This window comes from Myodes glareolus, chromosome 5 (genome assembly GCF_982192425.1).
Source record: "Myodes glareolus chromosome 5, mMyoGla1.1, whole genome shotgun sequence".
Taxonomy (NCBI): Eukaryota; Metazoa; Chordata; class Mammalia; order Rodentia; family Cricetidae; genus Myodes; species Myodes glareolus.
The window spans coordinates 87618690-87640339 of record NC_142030.1 but is presented as its reverse complement, the minus strand read 5'-3'; the positions used below and the strand labels follow the sequence as shown (position 1 = coordinate 87640339).

Sequence of the window (21650 nt, the reverse complement as noted above, 5' to 3'; positions counted from 1 at the left end):
GAGGCCAGCCTACAGAGCGAGTTCCAGGACAGGCTCCAAAGCTACAGAGAAACCCTGTCTCGAAAAACAAAACAAAACAAAACAAAAACAAACAATAAAAGTTATTGTAACCTTTACTGCAACAGTTTTGGACTTTCAGCCACGCCACGAGCTAGTGGTCAGATCATTCACAAGTTTATAAACACCAAACCTCATTTCCTTATCTACAGACTGGGAGAATGTTAATACTTCATAAGATTTTCAGGAAATATTTTAAACTCATCTAAGACACTGAGTCCATGTCATCATTCAACGACTTGCGTATGAAATACAAGAATTATTATTATAATTAACGAGGTCATTATAATGGTCATTCACAATAAGTTTTCTAGGTAAGACCACGGTTTCTTCTTTAAACCCTTCAGGTCCCAGCTCCAAACTCTAAGCTCCATGGTCGGGTTGAGCCCGGGGGAGGTGCGGGTCGTCGCCTAGGAGACGAGGGCGGGACCTATCTCCCGGTAGAAGCTGCGCTTCCGGGGGTGGGGAGGAACGTAGGCGCGGCCCTTGACGCTCGTCCAGCAGCCAATCAGGAGGCGAGGCGCGCATTCAAATCGCTGTGGCCGCGGGAGTCTGCTTCAGGAATTTGTGAGTGCTGAGGGTCTGGGGAGGGAAGGGAGGCTCCGAGCTGAGAGCCCTGCGGTTGCTCGCCCAGCGGGACAGTGGGCTCAGAGCGCTGCGGCTGCTCGCTCAGCGGGGGGTGCGCGGTGGGGGAGGCTCGGTCCCCGGCGAGGGGCGCGGGGCGCTCCGCTGTACATCCGGAAGCTGAGGGCAGCGCCGCGGAACGTGCAGCGGCGGACTCGGTGGTGTCCAGGTACACTGTCACAGCCTGGTGTGACTGCCACAGTCGTGTCTGTGTCTGTGGTCGTGTCTGACTTTTCTTATCTTCCTTTCAGTCCTCTTCGAAATCTGATGGCGAAACCCCGCAAACAGAAACCATGTTGATTTGTGCAAAGTTTGCAAATGGCTTTTAGCTGGAATGGGATTTCTAAGACCCAGGGATCTATTGTCCTTAATTTCCCCTCATAATGGGCGGGTTCTGTATTTTCCGTCGAAAGTTTAGCAGTAGATTCCTTTTTTGTTGCTAACGATGTCTCTTCTGTCAAACCTTACAAGACGTTTTAAAACGAGCTTCTGGTAATTTGTTCCTTGGTTTGCAAAAATGTCTGAAATAGCTTGAATCGGTGTCATTTTATAAGGTAGACTCGGGAATTCAGTTTTAAAGACTTTGTTTACATCCATTTAAAGAAGCATGTTGAAGAGCCAGCTAGCAGCCTGGCAGTGTGCTTGCCCACTGTTCTGTTTTCAATAGTGCCTAATAGATATCATTGGCCTGCCTTTACCTATATCGATGCACTTATCTGTCTAGTTTGATGCATAGTGAATAAAAAACGACAGTCCATGTGTCTAATCTGAGGGGGAGTGGCACCAATGACAGGGTCATTCACATGGTGGGCATGTAAATGATGCCGTGGGCATTTACATGGTCAAGCTGGCCTCGCTGAGGCTGGAACTACAGGCCCAGGCCATCACACCTGGCTGCACATGCCTTTATAGTCTATAATGCTGTGGTACTTCTTTGAGAAGCCTGCCCCGTGACGTCATGTTTTTCTCCTTTGTTGGCATTCCTGTATTTAACATACATGAACAAGTATTCAGAATCCTCCTTTGCTGCAGCTAAGATTTGATGCTGTGATTCCAAGCTGGGGACTCTTCCATACACATTGGGTGTTTCTTAAACCTCTTGACTCTTTTGCCTTGAGATAAGTCACCTGTGAGCACCGACTAGCTGATGGGAATAAGGCGGGAAGATCTTATCTTTGAAGTTTGCAGCATCTGTGGGTGCCTGGCAGAGAATGGAACCGTCAGTAAATATTTGTTCAGTCGTGAGTGAAAGTCTTTTGAGGGCAGAGATAGTCTGACGCTGTGTGGAGGGGAAACGGGAGGTAGAGGCTGTGATTTAGTCCAGTGCTTCCTCTGAGAATTCACTTCTATAGTGGGAGAACCTCTGTATTTGTAAAGTTTGTAGTAACTGTTTTTCCCTTTTCTTTTTGGTAGCTGATCAGATATTTTTGGAAACTGAAAACTACAAAATGCCCAGCGATCAAACAAGCGTCTAAGGAGCTTAGACACATCACATCCTTTTTAGAATACCTTGCTGCCAAGATGTCAGTACACACTTGGAGTAATAGACACAACAGCGGTAGCCTGGAAGGCTATCAGAAGACCTCATCGCCAATTGGCCTCCCCCATAGCAGCCGACTGAAAGTGCACTTGAAGTCAAACATGTCAGAGTGTGAAAATCGTGACCCATTATTGAGTGCTGGAAGCAAACCCAGAGACATAAATAGAACTTACGTTATCTCTGCCTGTAAAAAAGAAAGTGAGCTGCCCGTTACCCCTGACTCCAGTAGACTGACCCTTCAGAGAAGGACTACTTGGAACAAAGAATCTTCTTTACTTGGTAGTGAGTTGGGAGACACTACTAGAAAAACAGCGGATACAAGTCTTAGGCTACAGCGTCGTCATGCGAACACAGGTTTTGTGGGGAAGATGGAAACGACCTACGCGGTGGGAGGTGACACGGAAAACAGCCGCGCGTCACAGGCCACTAGGACAAAAGCAGAGCTTGTAAGTAACAACACACGTGCCTTGTCGTCTGCAGTTTCCGGGGAAGGCTCACATGACACTGGAGTGGTGGTCGCTGAAAAACGCACGGACGCATTTCCTGCCCTCAGTTCTGTAAATGAAAAGGGGACAGTCAAGAACTCAAACAGCAGAGCGCCCGGGGGTTCCCAGTGTCAGGCTGGTGTCGTGAGATCAGGCCACCTAGCAGGGAAACCGGTGGCGGTGGCGAGCAAGCTGGATGTCCAAGTGTCGGGAGCAGGAGACTCACACGATGGAAATACTGCGAAGGACATTGCAAAAAATGTCAATAAATTTGGAAGCTTAGAAGCAAGGACCCCAGGGAAGTGCTTTCCAGAACCCAGACTGGCACCAAGGCGTGACCTGCCTCCACCGAAAAGCCCAGCTGTGACCTGCCTGAAAAACAGGATGGCAAGCCCTCAGGTTAAACCCAGGCCCAAAAGTTCTCTTCTGGCAAATAAAAGGGAACGATCCCAAGAAAGCACACTCCCTCCAGAAGAAAAATCCACAGTTCAGAATACCTTTGCAGAAGCAGACTCCTTCAGAGTAGAAAACAGCCAAGTGACAGTGGCGGTGCGGGTGAGGCCTTTCAGCAAACGGTATGTTCTATGTCCTTACGTAGGACCTAAGTCCTACGCCGTGACGCGTCCTTAATTCCGCTCTGCTGTAGAAAGGCAGGGTAGTAGTCATGTGTCTTTAAAGTTGTTGGCATTTTCCAGAGGTGCTGGGAGTTGAACTCGAGGCCTCGTGTACACTAGGTGGGTGCTCCACCACTGAGCCACATCTCTAGCCCACCAATGTTTAGGCTTAATTGTCGTATATTGATTATTTTTATGATACAAAAATTAAAATCTATTTTGTATCCGTGCTCCTAGATGTATTGCTTTCAGAAACGGAGCCGGGCATAATTGTGTACACCTTTAATCCCAGCATTTGGAAGGTGGAGGCAGGTGGATCGTGGAATTCAAAGTCTGCCTGGTTTACAGGACAAGTTTCAGGCTAGCCAAGGCTACAGAGAGAGGCCTGGTCCTAAGGGGTTGTTGCTGAGTGAGTCATTGAATTCTTTAATGCAGTCTCCTTTCAAATTCATGATTTGTGGTGCTTGGCAATGTCTACCTTTCCTTTAAAAGGAGCCATGCCAGCTCATAGCTTCCCCAGAGAGAACTTCCCCAAATTGTCCAGAATGGTGATTGTAAGCAGCAGCAGCAGCTGCATTTGGTACATAGCACTGAAAAAATGCAGAGGCTTGTCACACTTGATTCTAACGGCATGGAGTATTTCCCTGAAGGTGATTGTGGTTGGAATAGTCCCAGATTAATGATACGATTTTAAAAAAGTCAGCTATGTTTGGGGCCATGCCTTTAATCCCAGCACTCACAGATGGAGCCCTAAATTCAAGGCCTTTTAAATATCCAAAGGGAAGCCAGTAAACTTGTCCCAAGATCAGTTGTTAGTGTGACGTGTATCTAAGAGACCGAGGAGGGGAAAGGCGATGCTGTTTGAGTGAAGGAACTCAGAGTTGGAACTGGAAGACTCAGTAGGTAAAGGGAAGGCCATAAGCTCTGCAAAGGACTGTTTAGCAAAAATGGGGTGGCGATAAGGGGAAGGGGTTGCTGGTGAGTTGATCTGAGAAAGTCAAGAAGCTAATGAAAGCTTCAGAGCCCTGAAAGGGAGCTGGGGGACCACCCTCACGAGGGATGACTACAACTAGAAGAACCTGGGAGTAATGGACCAAGTGCCTGGCTCCAGGCTCGGCAGAGAAGCTCTGAGAGCTGGGGGTGGGAGGGAGTGGCTCTCTTCGGATTGATGAGACAGATGGTTTAGAGGATAAAAGAGATGTTAAAGCAGATTCTTGGGGAAAGGAGTGGGAAGGGGGGAAGAGGCTGACATTTGGACCAGTGATGGTGTTTTTCTACTGAGTGAGTGGAGATTTTGTAAGTCTGGAATAGAAGGAGGGTGAATGAGGGAATCTCACATAAGGAAGGACCATTGTATGGTAACAGTGACAGCCAGAAGACTCTTCATATTTAAATTTGTGTTACTCCAGGTTCATTGAAATTGTATTCAGATTTTATGCCAGCTCTATATAGTTTTTTCCTCCCATCTTTTTTTGTAATATAAAAAGACATTTCTTGATTTGAATTGAAACATATACATAGGATAGGAACTTTTTATAATTTTTCCATAGGAAACTTTAAAAATTTGTTTGCTGACCAAGGAATTTGAAATTCCGTTTCCCCTCGAGTAGCTGCACTCAAGAGACAGCATACATTTTGGGAACCCACTAACCTTGACTTCCTGGTGTTCTAGCTGAAGAATAGTCTCGCCCTGAAGGGTGGTGACTTCAGCTTCGAGGGGCCCTGCTTGTGTTCTGTGGAGACGGTATTCATAGTAACGACAGGCACTTCGCTCTGTGTGCTTCTTTTCAAAGAGAGAAGATGGAGAAAGCATCTCAGGTTGTCTTCAGGAATGGGGAAGAAATAACCGTGGAGCATCCTGATATGAAACAAATTTATAGTTTTGTCTACGATGTTTCATTTTGGTCTTTTGATGAGGCTCACCCTGGCTATGCTAGCCAGACGACTGTGTACGAGACGCTGGCAGCGCCCCTCCTCCAGAGAGCTTTCGAAGGCTATAACACCTGTCTCTTTGCTTATGGCCAGACTGGCTCTGGGAAGTCCTATACGTAAGTGGTATCGATCATGCAACTATTGAAAAAGGCTTACATTTTCTTTTGCTAGAAGCATCCTGGTTGTAGAAGGAACACAGTTTTTTAAATTAAATTTTTAAAAATGTATAGTATGTATGCATATAACATTTGTGCATGGGCGCATGTGCCGTGGCGTATTTGTGGAGGTCAGAGACCAGCTTTGTGAGGTTGGTTCTTCTGCCTTTATATAGGTTCTGGGAATTGACCTCAGGTCACTGGGCTTGCCTGCCAAGTGCCTTTTTGCCTGTTGAGCCATCTTGCCTGCCGAAGGTTATAGTTTTGACGTTGTACAGATTTGGGCTCAAGTCTCGTCCATTATTGTAGACTAGATGGATACTCAGACGCCTGACTCCCTAGGCTTTACTTTACACGGGAGGTAATTTACCTGGTAAATATAATTGTCTCTGTTTTGCTATAACTTAGATGATTTTTTTTTTAGTTTTCTTTTTTATGTCTATGGGTGTTTTGCCTGCATTCATGTCTGTATACCACATGCATACCAGGTACCTGAGGAGGCAAGAAGAGGGTGTCAGATTACCTGGAACTGAAGTTATTAATGGCTGTGAGCCACCATGTTGGTTCTGGGAATTGAACTCAGGACCTTTGGAAGAACAACTAGTGCTCTTAACTGCTGAGCCATCTCTCCAGCCCTAACTTACATTTCTTTTATAAACTGAAATTCAAAGAGGATTGTGTGTGTGTATGTGTGTGTACTAAGGCATCTTAGTCTCTCATGTTTGGCAGATCAAAAACTTCAATCTACCTTGTATTAACCTGTATGAGCAACTGTGAAGTTCCTAGTTAAAAACCTGACTAGAAATTTTGGCCATACCAAGGACCTGGTTTTATTAAGGTATTTTAATATAGACTTTAAGCAGGAGAGTTAGAAGACAGACGCTCAGAAGGAAGGACAAGACACGCAAGAGCACAGGTGTGGACATAAGACATAATGCAGTAGGGTAACCATGGTAATTGGAGTTGCTGACAATAAATTGTATATCTCAAAAAATGTTCAGAAATTTTGGTTAGTTTCAGTATAATAAAATGATAAATACTAAAGTTTTATGCCTTACCAATTACTCTGCTCTGCCCATTCTACATTTTATTTAGGTATTTAAATATACCACTGTATCCCATAAATGTGTACAATTACTCTGTCAACTCAAAATCTTAAAACAGTATTAAAAGTAGAGCATCCTGTGAATGGTAGCTATGACAATATTTCCTGTCCTGAAGGGAACAGTCAGAATTTTAATTGACATCAATGACAGTCTTTGCTTGTACTGTCTTGCAGTAACCCTTTCCATTCCCGACATTCCCATTTTAAAGGCTGAATTGATGTTTAATGGGGTTGTGTATCTTATGTGAGGTCGTGGGGCTAACCCAGCAGTATATAAACTGGGTCTGCTGGCTCACACCTGTAATCTGAGAATGTGGGAGGTGGAGGCGGGAGAGTCAGAAGTTCAAGACCTGCCTGGGACTGTAGCTTAGGTAGAGCCTTTGCCTAGAATACGTGAGAATCTAGGTTCAATTCCCGCCCTACCCCCACTCCTCCCAACAAAAGAAATTCAAGGCTACGTAGTGATTTTGAGGCCAGGTGGGATACATGAGACCCTGACTTGAAGAGACGTAAGATTTAGATGGGGCTGATTTGGCTCCAGAGCCTGGATTATTAGGTGTTAGCGATGGAATTGTGTGTTCTCTGTTCCCTTTCCAGACCATTTCTCCTAAAAGAATTTTTTAGGATTTCCAAAACTAATCAGCATCGCTTCCTTCTTTGTTCATAATGTATTTCTAGGATGATGGGACTTAATGAAGAACCAGGAATAATTCCAAGATTTTGTGAAGATCTTTTTGCCCAAGTAGCCAAAAAACAAACCTCGGAGGTATGCACAAATTCAAATCACAATCGTAACCATTGAGACCCTTTACACGGTCTAAAAGATGATGTTCTTGGCTCCAGATTACCCTTGTTTGGTGTAGTATGGAGACGGAGGGGAAAAGAGGTCCCAAACGCAGAAAAAGTTCTTCCTGGTGGGCAGTGGTAGAGGATTAATCTCTGGTCTCTCTTTTCTCCGCCCTTTGCTGTTGTACTTTGTCTTGTAGCTCATGCTGCCTTTGAATTCTCAGTTCTTCTGCCCTCACCTCCTGAGTGCTGGGACTCCCGGTGTGCATACTATGCCCGTTCCTTTCCTTGCTTCTCTCCTTTAATTCTGTGTAGCGGCTTACAGGGTGGCAGTTCCTTGCCCATGTATGTATCTCTGTAGTCCGGTAGGTGCACAGACTTAGCTGAACACAGTAGGCAACACTTGGACAACTTGAAACAAAGGGTAGTGAAGCCAGCTAGGAACCAGACTCAGCCTTAAAAGCCAGGCCTTGCTAGCCACACTACAACTAAATAGTCCACTGGCTTCTTGTTTCACTTACTCATTTTGCCTTCAGGAAGTATGTGCCGAGCACCTGCCATTGCTTGCTAATCTAGTGGACTAGCTTTTTGTCAAAGTCAGTTGATCATGAGACTTATCAGGGATCTGATGGGAGCAGGCATATGTGTCTTATAAATCTCTCCTAGAGACTCCATATCAGTTGCTCTGGAGTGCGTCCTGAGAATTTCCAGTTTTTATACTTGCATAAGGGAAACTATTATACTAGATTTGGGAACATAGGGTCTCTCTAGTCAGGAGAAACAGAAAAAAATGGACCAGTGAACAGCCAAGTGTAATCAATTACATGCTAAATTTATAAAAGCAAACACTGTGTTGTTACATTGTATTAGTCCTTTTTCTGTTATATTATAACACAATAGCAAAGGTAAATTTGTAAAAATAAAGTTTCTCACAGTGCTGGAATCTGGAGGCCCAACATCAAGACACTGTCATGTGTGAACTTTCTTCCATCATAATATGACAGAGGGTGTGTAGGCTTGGGTCTTAAAGCCACCAATCCCATCATAGAGTCTTACCCTGAGGACCGTACCCGTCCCTAATTGCCTCCAAGTAGCGTGCACATGAGAATTTGGGTTATTTGGTTGTCCCACAAAGTATGAACTTTTGGGGGATACATTCAAAGCACAGCAAACAGGAACGTGAGTGAACTGGAGACAGGTTTTCTTAGCAGGAGGAGCAACTGTACTTGCTTTTGAAGGACATATACTGGCTATTGGCTTGGGAAAGAAAAGCAGGAAAAGCATTCCAAGCAGAGGAAGGGCAGGCACAGAGATAAGAATGAGGAGAAAATAGGGAGCCTTTGAGAACTTGTAAATTGATTCCTCCGGCTTGAGTGGGATTGGAGGGTGGAGAGCGGCATACATAGACTTCATAAGCTCGTGCGCCTATAGACTGTGCTCCATATGTTCCCTGAGCTTCGGAAGGGATGGTGATGTACCCGTCCCGCTCTGTTCGGGGCCAAGAACTCCACCGTCTCTTGTTCTCAGTGTTTTGCTTAGTTATGAATTTCTGTATTAATTGTTGTCCACTGCAATAAGGAGCTTCTTTGGTGAAGTCTGGGCACAGCACTAATCCGTGGGTATAAACATGAGAATTTAGAAGGTAGTTTGTCGTGACTAGGCAGCAGCAGTAGAAGGTTCACCCCTAGTACCCCATGACCTTCCCAGGCATAGGCCCTTGACTAAGTCTATAGACCCTGGCATGAGTTCTTTGCTGGGGAGCAAACATCAAATCCAACCATAAAGCCGTTGATTACCCCCATACTCGTCTTGCCACTGTTGTACCAGAGGGTGCAGCTTGTCTGGGAGGTCATCACTTAGCTTGCCAGATTCGCGCCGAGAAAGACTTGAGTTTTCTTCATTAGCGGTCTGCATAACACCGTCTGGCACTGCGGATACTAGCCAATGAAGGAGTTTCCCACTCAGTCCTACCTTGGTTTCTCCATGTAGCCAACTGTGTGGGATCCTCAGCAGTAAGGGTTTGCTGTCTAGTTCTGGTGGGAAGCTAAGAGCAATGGCAAGAGCCTGTACGCTTTGGGGGCCTTTTCCAATAGCTTGTAGGGAGGCATCTCATACCTGGCCTCAAGACTTTTGTTTAATAGCCCTTGGCTTCTGGGAGGAACATTATTCATCCATGGAATACACTCCCATTCACTTTTTTTAATTATAATTTTAATAAGCTCATAAAACAGTGAATTTCCATATGGCCTTTTCATATCGCCTTAGTTTAGTTGGCCCTCCCTCTCCTCCTTTTTCCTCTCCTCTCATGCTTAGACCTGATCATGTTCATAACTGTTTCCTCTACCCCCATTTCTCATGTCCAGTGTCCTACTGTCCTCCCCTCATTCATTATAATATTTCCTGCAAATTTCGTATTTTATGTTTATAGCTGAATTAAATTCCATTGTGTTTATTTACCACATTTTCATTATCCATTCATGTATGGATGCGTCTAGCCTGATTCTATTTCCTTGTCTTGTAAGCAGAACCACAGGGAACATGGGTGCAGCTGTCTGTAGAGTGCAGTCTTCTGGACATATGCCCAGGCGTGTACAGCTGGGTCTTGTGGCAGTTTCATGCTTAGCTTCTATTTTTGAGACAGGTTCTCAGTATACAGCCTTTTGCTATCCTGGAACTTTTTCTGTAGATCTGGCTGCCTCAAAGTCATTGAGATCCACTTGCTTCTGCCTCCTGAGTGTTGTACCGCCACACCCAGCTGTCCTGGAACTCACTAGACCAGGCTGACCTTGAATTAAGAGATCTGCTTGCCTAAGGCAAGTGCTACCACCATCCACTGGGCTATGTTTTAGCTTTCTAAGAAACCTCCACACTGGTTTCCATAGTGGTGCTAATCCCTTGCCAACAGCAATGGGTCCTGTTTCTCCACATCCTTACCATCATTTACTATTTGTTTTTTGAATAGCAGCCATTCTAACTGGAGTAAGATGGAGTCTCAGGTTAGTGTTTTTCATTTCCTTGATGTCTAATGGTGTTGAGCACTTAAGAGAAAGAACATTTGTATTCTTTCTCTTGAGAGTGTCTATTCAGCTCCATAACTTTTTTTTTAAAAATCAGATTGTTTACTTTCTTGTCTTAGTTTTTTAAATTCCATATATATTTTATATATATGTATATTATACATGCATTCTCTGTCAGATTTTCTCCCATTACTTTGACTGTTAATTTTCTTTTTTTTTTTTAAATTATATATACAGTATTCTGTCTGTATGCTTGCAGGCCAGAAGAGGGGACCAGATCTCATTACAGATGGCTGTGAGCCACCATGTGGTTGCTGGGAATTGAACTCAGGACCTCTGGAAGAGCAGTCAGTGCTCTTAATCTCTGAGCCATCTCTCCAGCCTGACTGTTAATTTTCTATTGGAGAGTATCTTGATTTCTCTGCAGTGGGACCTTTCTGGGGAAGGCCTTGTACTTCATTTCTTACCATCCTTAGCAACAAGCTAACACTGTTCACATGGTAGGTGGGTACTTAGATGCTTATAGGCTTAAATTAAACTTTATCTCAACATTAACTAGAAGAAATGCAAAACCTTGTTTTAGGGAGATAAAATTCACAATATATTTTTAACCATTTTTGTGTACAGTTTAGTGGTGCACTTTTTTAAAAAAATAATATTCATTTATTTATTTATTGTGGGAGCAGAATGTGTCACAATTTGCTTGTGGAGATCAGAAGACAGCTTGTAGGGAGTCTGTTATCTCTTCTATTGTATGGGCCCCAAAGATCAAACTCAGATCATCAGGGTAGGCAGCAAATATCCTTTTCCAATGCTCTACCTCACAGGTCCCCATGGACCTGTTAAATTCTTAACGTAGTCTCTATGCAGTTCCAAAAGCTTCCCATTGCTCTCAAAGAAGACTTTGAACATATTAAATTGTCATGTCCATTTATTACTTTCATACTCTGGCAGTTACTAATCTGCTTATGTCTCTCTGAATTTGCCTGCTTTGAAAATTTCATATAAATGTAATGGAATACTGTATAACCTGTCTGGTTTCTTTCACTTAGCATTATTTGTTGGAGATAATCCGTGTTAGAGCAAATATCAATCAGTACTTCACTCTTTTGACAGCTGAATAATATTACAAAAGACTGTTTATATCTGTTGTGTTGCTATAAACACTGGTATACAAATTTTTGTTTGAATCCTCTGTATTCTTTTGGATGTGTAAGAGCAGAAATGTGAGCAGTGAGCTAAGTTTGTGCCTAACCTTTGAGGAACTTTTTATCCACGGTGGGTTTATCATTTTATATTTCCACCAGCAATGGAAGAGGATCCAGTCTCTTTACATCCTCATCAATACTTGTCTTTCATATATTTATGTGTATGAGTGTTTGCCTGCATTTGCTGCTATCCTTAGAGGCCAGAGAGGGCATTGGGTCCACCACAGCTAGAGTTATGGGTGGCTGTAAGATGTCGTGTTGGCACTGGGAACTGAGCAAGAGCAGCCGATGCTCTTCACACTGAGCCATTACTCCAGCCCCGTTTATTACTGCTGTTGTTTATGGCCACCCTTGTGGGTATGCAGTACTTTCCCACTGTGGTTTTTATTGGCGTTTCCTGCTGACAGTGATGTTAATCCTCTCTTCCTGTGCTCGTTTGCTGTTTGTGTGTGGTTTTTAGAACAATGTTTGTTCAAGTTCTTTGCCTGATTTTTAATTATATCTTTTATGTTGGTGATAAAAGTCCTTAATGTATCCCAGATCTGTATCCACATTAGGTGTATATTTACAAAAATGCAAGGGATTGTAGAGTAAATTGGATGCTTTGTTTCTTTCTGTCTAGGTCAGCTACCATCTTGAAATGAGCTTCTTTGAAGTTTATAATGAGAAGATTCATGACCTTCTGGTTTGTAAAGGTGAAAATGGGCAGAGAAAACAACCAGTAAGAACTAAATCACTTTTACTGCACTTGTTTACTTACTTATGGGGGAGAGTGGCTCCTGTGTCTGCCACTGTGTGATGAGGAAGTCTGGACAGCTTGCTGGACTCCATTCTCTCCTTCTGCCATGTGGGTTCCAGCGGCTGAACTCAGGTCCTGGGCTTGGTGGTGAGTGCCCTTACCACTGAGCCATCTCTCAAATGATTTTTTAAATGTGTGTGTGTGTGTGTGTGTGTGTGTGTGTGTGTGGTGTGGGTGTGTGGAGATAAGAGGACAGTCTTACGGAGTCCATTTCTCCTTCCACTGTGGATTCTGGGGATCAGACTCTTTGTCAGGCTTGGGGACAATCACTTTACCTGATGATCCATCTCACCTGACCTAACTAACTTATCATTTATTTTTATTTCCATCTGTATAACTGCATATTTTTGTGGGTTCTCTGGAGAATATGGCTTTGATTTTTTTACAAAAATGCTTTCATGTGATAAATGCTTGAGCTCTCCAGTTTAACTACACTGGTATCCAGCAGTATCTGAACATTAGGACAAATGGGAATTTAATTAGTTGAAACTTAACATTTTTAAATTTTAATCAAGTAGCCAGGCAGAGTGGAGCAAGCATGATAGATCTCTGAGATCAAGGTTAGCCTGGTCTACAGAGTGGGTTCCAGGATTGCCAGGGCTATGCTCTAAACCATAACACCCTGTCTCAAAAAAACAAGTAAATAAATCATAATGAAATATTATCTAAAGGTTAAAAATAAAATATCTATCCCAGGATTTATTAAGACTGTGTGAGTCAAATATGAAATGTCTAATAGTTTGTAAGCCAAAAGAATGTAAAAGTTTTAAAAATTGAATTCTAGAACAACTGTTCTCAACATGTGGGTCACAACCCCTTTGTGGGTCAAATAACCCTTTTATAGGGGTCACATATCAGATATCATGCATATCAGATATGATTTATAACAGTAAAATCACAGTTATGAAGTAGCAATGAAAATCATTTTATGAGTGGTTATCACCACGACATGATGGATTATTTGCATTTTGAAAATGCTTGTGTGTGTACGTGTGTGTGTGTATATATGTATGTTTGTCTGTGTGCACGTGCATGTGTGTCTGTCTGCATGTGGAGGCCAGAGAAAGCCTCAAATATTACCCTCAGAATATTGTCTACCTTCTTTGAGACAGGCTGTTCATTGGTCTAGAGCTTACCAGTTAGGCCAGATTGACTGCTTAGTGAGCCTCCTGCCTTCACTTCCCCAGTGCTGGGTTTATAAGCGTGTGTGCTATTGTGACAGACATTTTCTTTTTCTTTTTTTTTTAATTGATTTTTATTGAGCTCTACATTTTTCTCTGCTCCCCTCCCTGCCTCTCCCTTTCCCTTCAACCCTCTCCCAAGGTCCCCATGCTCCCAATTTACTCGAAGATCTGTGACAGACATTTTCATCTGGGTCACCAAGACTGAATCCCATCTTTTCCATTGTGAGGCAAACACTTTATTGAGTTAGTGCCCTAGCCTCTATTTATTTGATTTTTGTTGTTTTGTTTTGTTTTTTAAGACAGGGTTTCTCTATGTAGCTTTGGCGACTTTCTTAGAACTCGCTCTGTAGACCAGGTTGGCCTCCAACTCACAGAGATCCTCCTGCCTCGGCTGTGGGGACTCTATTCCTCCTACCTAACATTTCTAATCCACACTCCCCCTACCCTGAAACATACGAATCTGTCGTGGCTGGACCATGATAGATGTTACCCCAATGTGTGACTTACAACAGATGTCACCCTAACATGTGGCTTACTATAGATGGCTGCCCACAAAATGTTAGGTAGGAGGAACAGAGATATGAAAGAAACACAGAGACATGATACCTGGAGGACAACTCAGTGAATACTGAATCCACCCCCGTTTATTTTCCATATGCTTATATACCCCAATACAAATAGCGGGGAAGAAGATAAAAGACTTCTTTTGAAAAAATGACACAGTGGACGTTCAGAACAGTTACTTGCTTTAATACTTGAGACATCAAGCCTCATTTCCTGAGTTAAGCATTCTGATGTTTTGGGCAGGATAAGCAGCAAATACACCCAAGACCAAGTATCTTATAGGCAGCCACTCCCTATGTCAAACCTCCTATTTTAAAATGAAGGAGCAGGAATAGGCTTGAATTCTCTGACCTTTGGTCAGGGCAGAGTGGGTCCACCTGTGTGGGCCATCTAATGTCCAAAACACCAAGTAACCACACCCTAGGTCAGGATTTCTTGTTTGTGGCCACACCTGTTGTCAACAACTTTGAAAGAGAGCTCAAACTCTCTGATCTTTAGTCAAGGTGGAACAGGATTCATATCTGTGGGTCCCCACCCTCTGCCTCCTGAGTGCTGGGACTAAAGGTGTGTGCCACCACCTCCTGGCTTATTTGATGTTTTGTAGATCATCTGTGAAACAGATTTCAGCTAAAAAAACAAAACAAAACTGTAGTTAGAATTGGAGTTTTAGTTTTATGAAGGCCCTCTCAACACAAGAAATGAAAATCAAAACTCACTTTCTTTGCCCAATGTTATGATGTTTACCATTGATAACACTGAGAAACTTAAAATGGCGTTTTCTTCAATGATTTCTATGCATTTTTAAATTTCTGAATAAAATTTAAAATATAAGTGAATTTTTTAATATCTGAAGTTTACAATGAATTTGTTTTAGAGGAACTTAAAAGCATATAATAGCTACTGCAGAATTTAACTTATGGATAAAAAGTAAGACATGAATAGGCTGTATATTATGCGACTTATAAATATTTCTGGTGATGATGTTTCTTAGTGTCTTACAGATTTTGTCAGAACCTTTGTATTTCTTTCTGAATAGAGTAAAGATCTCTGTCTCAAAATGAATATTAAATAAAAGATTCAGCAAAAAATAGTTTCCATGAATTTGAAAAAAAGGAGTGTAAATAGAAGGGTTTGGAGGGAAGAAAGGAACAGGGAAATGGTTTAACTATTATCTTAAATAATAAAAGAAATATTTTTAAAAGAGGAAAACATAAATCTCAAAAATAGTTGATATCTTTCCACTGGAACAAATAGTAACTTCGTAGGTTAAAAATAACAACACAACAGTAGTTAATATTTGTTAATTTTTCAAAAATGTAGATTCAAATTAAAGAGTAAATAAAAAAGATTCAGAATTGTATTTCCTACTAAATATTTGTTCCATTCTTAAAATGTAATGTTTCTTTCTCCAGCTGAGAGTGAGAGAGCACCCTGTTTCTGGACCATACGTTGAAGCTCTATCAATGTAAGTGTCTGCTCGGGCAGTGCGAGGGGGAGGGGAAGCGGATGGCTGGAGAGAGCCTGCTTGCCCATGGACCTTACCACACTGCGGTTGCCATCCCAGCTTTGAAACCTGCTGTTCCTCGTACCTTCAGTATCTTTCAAAATATCTGTAGGTGTCTGATACCAGGTATTGCTATAGTCTGAGTATTAAACGTAGATTCCCTTCTTGTTTTCATCTTTCCCCCATCAGCTTAGGATCTTTGTATTTACTCTGTATTCCAATTAAGGTGAGTGAAGAGTTTTATACCTGCCAATAGTAATTCTCTCTCAGCTTGCTAGTTCTTTTTGTTAAGGAAAAGAAAAGTGGTTCAATATGCATTTGGCTCTGTTGAGTACCTGGATTGTGTTGGATGTGTGGACCCACATCCATACATGTGTATTGTCCATATGCAGTGGAATATTATAATGTTAAGATACCAACGTGCTTTACTGGGGAAAAATCATAATTCCTGGTAAAATTTAAGGCATTATCATATCTGTCTTTTAAGAAATGATTTAGAGAAAAATTAGTATAGTAACATTCGTGAATTAGTTCATTATGATTGTTAAAGAGTCATTAATCAAAGATTGTTAATTTATCAGAACAAGAGTAAAATCAGTAAAATTGTTTTTGTCTTTTCTTAAAAAATAGGAATGTTGTCAGTTCTTACTCTGATATTCAGGTAAGATTGATTATATTTTATCTTATTTTAACTAGATAGAGCACGGTGATAGACATTGATGAGACAGTTTCTCCTAAATTGTTGTCATGAGTGAGAGGAAAATCTTGTGAACGGAATCTGCTTGTTAAGCTTTAACCAAACAGTTGATTTTCTCAGCTAAAATACTGAACCTCAGTGTCACTTTAGAAGACGAGAAAAGCCTCCTAAGGGTGTTATTCCCGGAGCAGATTTCTGGGAGAGAAACAAGCAGAACAAGGAAAAGGGAGGCAATGACCTTGCAAATTGTTAAAAGATAAACAGTAATTTCTTTTTATAAATTAATTAAACATTTCCGGAAGTTACAAATGTACATAAGAATCAATTGTACTTTCTTTTTTTTTTGTTACTTAATTTTTTTCGAATAAATCATGGTAGTCTCACCTGGCCTGCATCTCTCTCCTCAGAGTTGGCTGGAGCTGGGGAACAAGCAGAGAGCGACGGCGGCCACCGGCATGAATGACAAAAGCTCCCGGTCCCACTCAGTTTTCACCCTGGTGATGACCCAGACCAAGGTACTTTTATTGTAATCTAATTCATTTCTCATTAAAATATAATTGCATTGTTTACCCCTTCCCTTTCCTTCCTCCAGTCTCTGCCATGTTATCCCCACCTTACTTTCTCAAATTCATGACCTCTTTTTCTTTGTTATTACATGCCTACACACAAACACACACACACACACACTCAATTTGTCTGTAAGCATATGATTTCAGAACTGACCAACTGGTACTGGATAACCTCCTATGGGCCTTATCCCTGAAGAAGACTAATTCTTCTCTTCCCGGCATTCCTTTGTTGCCTAGAGTTCTTTGTCTAAGGGCAGAGTCTCATGAGGTTTCTCCTTTCCACCTTAGTGTGTCTCTTGGTATTGTTCCTGTTCAGGTCTTATTTAAGCAACTATATTATTGGGTGAAGAGTTCCTGTCATTTTTAGGAGAAAAGGGTCTCCTTGTTCTCTGACTTACAGTCTTCCTGTCCCCTTTTCCACAATGTCCCCTCAGCCTTAAGTGCAGGAGTGATGTACACGTACCCAGTGGGGCTGAACACCCTGTGACCTGTTGTTCTCTGCATTTTGACCAGTTGTAGTTTTCTGTAAGGGTCTCTCACAAAGAGAAGCTTCTCTGATGAAAAGTGAGAGCTACCCTTACCTGTGCATCTCAGGATAAGTGTTTAGAATGTCCTTAGGAACTATTATCTTAGTGAAGTGGCCGTAGTAGAGTCTCCTCTAAGATCCATGACCTCATTGTCCCTGGGTCACTGGCTGGCTTTCTAGGCATGATTTCCCCCGTTAAGTGGGCCTTCTTAGACAGCTCTGGCTACCACCAAAATATGAGTGCCACTATCGATTGCACCTTTAGGGATATCTTGCATGCTGTTTGTGGTCATGGTTCATAGGCGTCATAGCTGGGTAGGACTCTGTTGCTTCCCTCCCGTGGCAGCTTACTCGACATCTTTCAAGACTGAGAGTCCTCGGGAGGAGGCTTTCCACACAACGTATTTTGCTGCAGGTGACGATTTTCATAGATGAGATAGTGACTGCATTTGTTCTGTGATTTTCTTATTTACTTCTGTAAGTCTAAAAATAGAAGTATAGTATAAATGTAAAGAGATTCTAGGGAATTTCACAATAACTTTGCATGGCTTGTTATATATAACAATATAGTATTTACTGTTTTTAATCAAAAGCACATTATTAATAATTTATGATTATCAGTAATCTATTTCAATAACAGATGACTAACAATTTATGATATCATTGATAAAAATTTAGCAATGTATGACAATATATAGTAATTTTAGAACACTTGGGAAAACATTAGAATATAAAAGATGATTTTAAGGCTAGGGAGGAAGTCAGTGTGTAAAGGGCTTGAGATACAAGCATGTTAAAACGTTGGGCACAATAGCACAGACTTACAGTCCCAGCCCTGGAGAGGCACAGACAGACAGACCCGTAGCTCGTTGCCCAGACAGCCTGGACTGTGTGGTAGACTTCAGGGCAAGGAGGGATATATAGTTCTAAAGAGAAAACCTGAGGTTAATCTCCAGCTTCATGTGCATGTGTGCATACATTCATGAACATTCACATACACATACACACACAAACACAGAAAAAGAATAATAAAAATAACCCATAGATTCTACTCCTCGAGTCTCTGTAAGCATTTTGCTGTATGATCTTTCAGTTAGCTATAATCACAATCAAATTTCACAAAACTTTTTAACACTCACATGCCATAGAAATTCTTTGTAGAGATAATTTTTAAAGTTTTACAATGTTCCACTAGCTATTATAATTGTTTGATTTTTCTCTGTCGTTAGACATTTATATTGATTTAAATGTTTTGCTATTCTGTTGAGATGAGCAACAAATGAAATAAGCAAGATTTTTCTTTTTTTTTTTTTTAACCTCCAAGGCAGGGTCTCTCTGTGTAGCCCTGTCTGTCTTGGAACTTGCTCTGTAGACCAGGCTGGCCTCAAACTCACAGAGCTACACCTGCCTCCCAAGTGCTAGGATTAAAGGTGTGTGCCACCACCACCTGGCTAAGCAACATTTTTCTATTCCTAGTGCAAAGTTTTTATGGCCCAACAAACTTCTTCGCCAACACAATAATCCAAATCAGACCAAATCAAACCAAATTAGAAAAAAACCTAGGCTTAATGGATGCCAGCGCTCCCAGGTGGTCTTCCAGTTGGAGATGGGAAAGGAGAAAGAATCAGAAAGACCATGTGCTTGTTCTCTGAGGGGCAGTTTAAATAGCCTGTGGGAGTGGTCTCAAGACTCTCTGGGGAGGGGTCACCACCATTTGGTGGGCTTTCTGGGAGGTGGAGTCTGAACTGAGGCAATTGTAGCTACTACGTGTACTACGGTCCTGTAGTGCCTGTGTACTATGGTACTACACTTGTAGCTCATTGCCTGCAGACTGGATACTGAAACACACACACAAACAGAGACACAGGTCATCCTTGAAACAAGAATGCCTACTTTATTATGTTACAGGGCAGCTTATATAGTGCCTTCCCTGACCAAAGGCCATGTTCTAGCTCTCGGCACCCTTCAGCTGCAAGCCACCAGAAACCACGCCCCTGCCATCAGGAACTCCTGAGGGTCTCGTGCTCAGAGCAGCTGCAAGCACAGGAAAACAAGCTGTTTGCTCCGGCAGGCAGGGGGCCACAGGAGATTCAGGGTCTGGAGGTCCACAGTCCCCAACAGCAACTCCCAGGGGAAGGGGTCTGAGATGGAAAGTTTCCACCCAAACATTCCAGAATGGATTCCATGGGCTACAGTAAAGCCTGAACCCAAACACCTAGTTGTTTGCTTAAGGTAGTTAAGTAGTTCAGACTTTTGCTCTCTTCAAAGTAAGTTCTTTTACGTATTTGTTGCAATCTAAGCTCTACTCAACATTTTCTTTTTAGTAGACTTCATGGCTATACATGCATTATTACATAGTAAGAGATGGGTTTGGTTTTTGTTTTTTAATTTATTTATATTTTATGTCTGTGTGCTCTGCTTGCATACCCACATGCTAGAAGAGGACATCAGATCCTGTTATACATGGTTGTGAGCCACCATGTGCTTACTAGGAAATGAACTTCTGGATCTGCTGAATCTCTGGAAGAGCAGCCAGTGCTCTTAGCTGCTGAGCCATCTCTCCAGCCCAAAGATGGTTTTAGAAATAAATAATTTGTAACTTGAGTAACTTTGCCCTTTAAAGACTTAATGTTGATGGCAAGCCATTAAAAAAAAAATCTTGCTTTATTTTCCTTTGATGATATTGTAGACAGAATTCGTGGAAGGGGAAGAGCATGACCACAGAATCACAAGCCGCATAAACCTCATAGATTTGGCTGGCAGCGAGCGCTGCTCTGCTGCCCACACGAGTGGGGAGCGACTGAAGGTAAGAAGGGTGCTGGTCACTCATTCTCCCCGCCTCTCGTTGTAAGGTGGGGTCTGTGTTGCTAGGCTGACCATCAACTCCTTTGCACAGTGACCCTCCTACCTCAGGCTCCATTGTAGCTGGGACCACAGGTGGCCCTAGCTTTTCCCTTAGTCTTACCATGATGGTGAAACTTATTTTGAGGGCATTATTTTTAGGAGAGTATAACTTGAATATACTTAACAACAAAAAGCAAAGTATCTTTATCTTTATTTTTTAGATTGCTGTGGGTCGCATCCTTCATTGTGATTACTTTTCAAAGAAAATTAATAATTTGGGTCATAAAAATGTTGATTGTTTATGGAAGAAAGTATTTACTCAGTAATTGTATGAGAGTGAGGTATTTTATGGTATAGATCTGTTGCTGAAATGTTAAGAAAAATAACTGTTTTTAACCTTACTACAGGAAGGTGTAAGCATTAACAAGTCCTTGCTGACTCTGGGGAAGGTCATATCTGCGCTCTCCGAGCAAGCAAATGGAAAAAGGGTTTTTATTCCATATCGTGAATCCGTTCTTACGTGGCAAGTATCTTTCAAAACATAAGTAATGGGGTTTATTTTATTTTGGTGTATGTCTGTGATGTATGCATGTTTGCACACTTACATGGCAGGAGTGCTTACCTGTGTGTGTGCATGTGGAGGCCATAGGTCGAATTCAGTCTTCCTCTGTCCTCTCTCTGCCTGATTCTTTAGACAAGATCTCTCACTGAATCTGGAACTCAGTGTTCTGGTTTGAATGGCTGGCTCATCTCTGGGGTCTGCTGCTTCTCCAGGACCGGGAGTATGGATGTGTGTCTTAGTCGCTGTTCTACTGCTGTGACAAAGAACCATGGCCAAGGCAGCTCATAAAAACGCATCTAATTGCAGACCTGCCTGTAGTTTCAGAGAGTGAGTCCATGTCCATGTGGAGGAGAAAGGCAGCAGAGGCAGAATCAGAGCTGGAGCAGTAGCTGAGAGCTTGCTTCTGCTTCATAACCATGAGGCGGAAGGGGTGGGATAAGGCCGGAGAGGAGACAGGAGAGAGATAGAGAGAGAGAGAGAGAGAGAGAGAGAGAGAGAGAGAGAGAGAGAGAGAGCGCCACCAAAGTGTGCCCAACCTTTTTTTTTTTTCTATTTTGAGATAGGGTTTGTCTGTGTAGACTGGCCTCTGCCTTCCTAGTGCTGGGATTAAAGACGTGTGCTACCACCTCCCTTCCATGCCCAGCTTCTCTGTGGGGTCTGGGGATCTAAGCTCAGGTCCTCATGCTTGCACAGCAAGCACTTTACCCACTGACCCATCTCCTCAGCTCCTGAAAAGTAGATAATCGTGTAAGATATAGTGGGCTGGGATGGTAGAGTGCTTGCTGGTGTGTAACATGAGGGGGCCTGCTTGTTGGGGTTTATGTCCTGCCCAGCACCCCCAGCTGTTTAGCCCCAAAGAAAATAACACAGAGGACTCC

The 21650-nt window shown here is 42.4% G+C and overlaps 1 protein-coding gene across 2 annotated transcripts in view; it reads left to right on the top strand.

Moving 5' to 3' along the window:
• Window positions 1-572: 572 nt before the first annotated feature.
• Kif14 (kinesin family member 14) overlaps window positions 573-21650 on the top strand; it is a 69457-nt gene continuing 48379 nt past the window's right edge. Inside the window, exons 1-10 of one of the 2 annotated variants that reach the window (XM_087906467.1) lie at window positions 573-624; window positions 2095-3281; window positions 5114-5368; window positions 7191-7278; window positions 12146-12244; window positions 15483-15535; window positions 16205-16235; window positions 16679-16786; window positions 20056-20172; window positions 20618-20733. In XM_087906467.1, the coding sequence (XP_087762593.1) occupies window positions 2203-3281; window positions 5114-5368; window positions 7191-7278; window positions 12146-12244; window positions 15483-15535; window positions 16205-16235; window positions 16679-16786; window positions 20056-20172; window positions 20618-20733 (1946 nt within the window). In that variant the 5' untranslated portion in view covers window positions 573-624; window positions 2095-2202. Of the gene's footprint in view, window positions 625-769; window positions 851-2094; window positions 3282-5113; window positions 5369-7190; window positions 7279-12145; window positions 12245-15482; window positions 15536-16204; window positions 16236-16678; window positions 16787-20055; window positions 20173-20617; window positions 20734-21650 lie in introns of those variants that run through there. The other variant, XM_087906468.1, reaches the window with a different exon arrangement.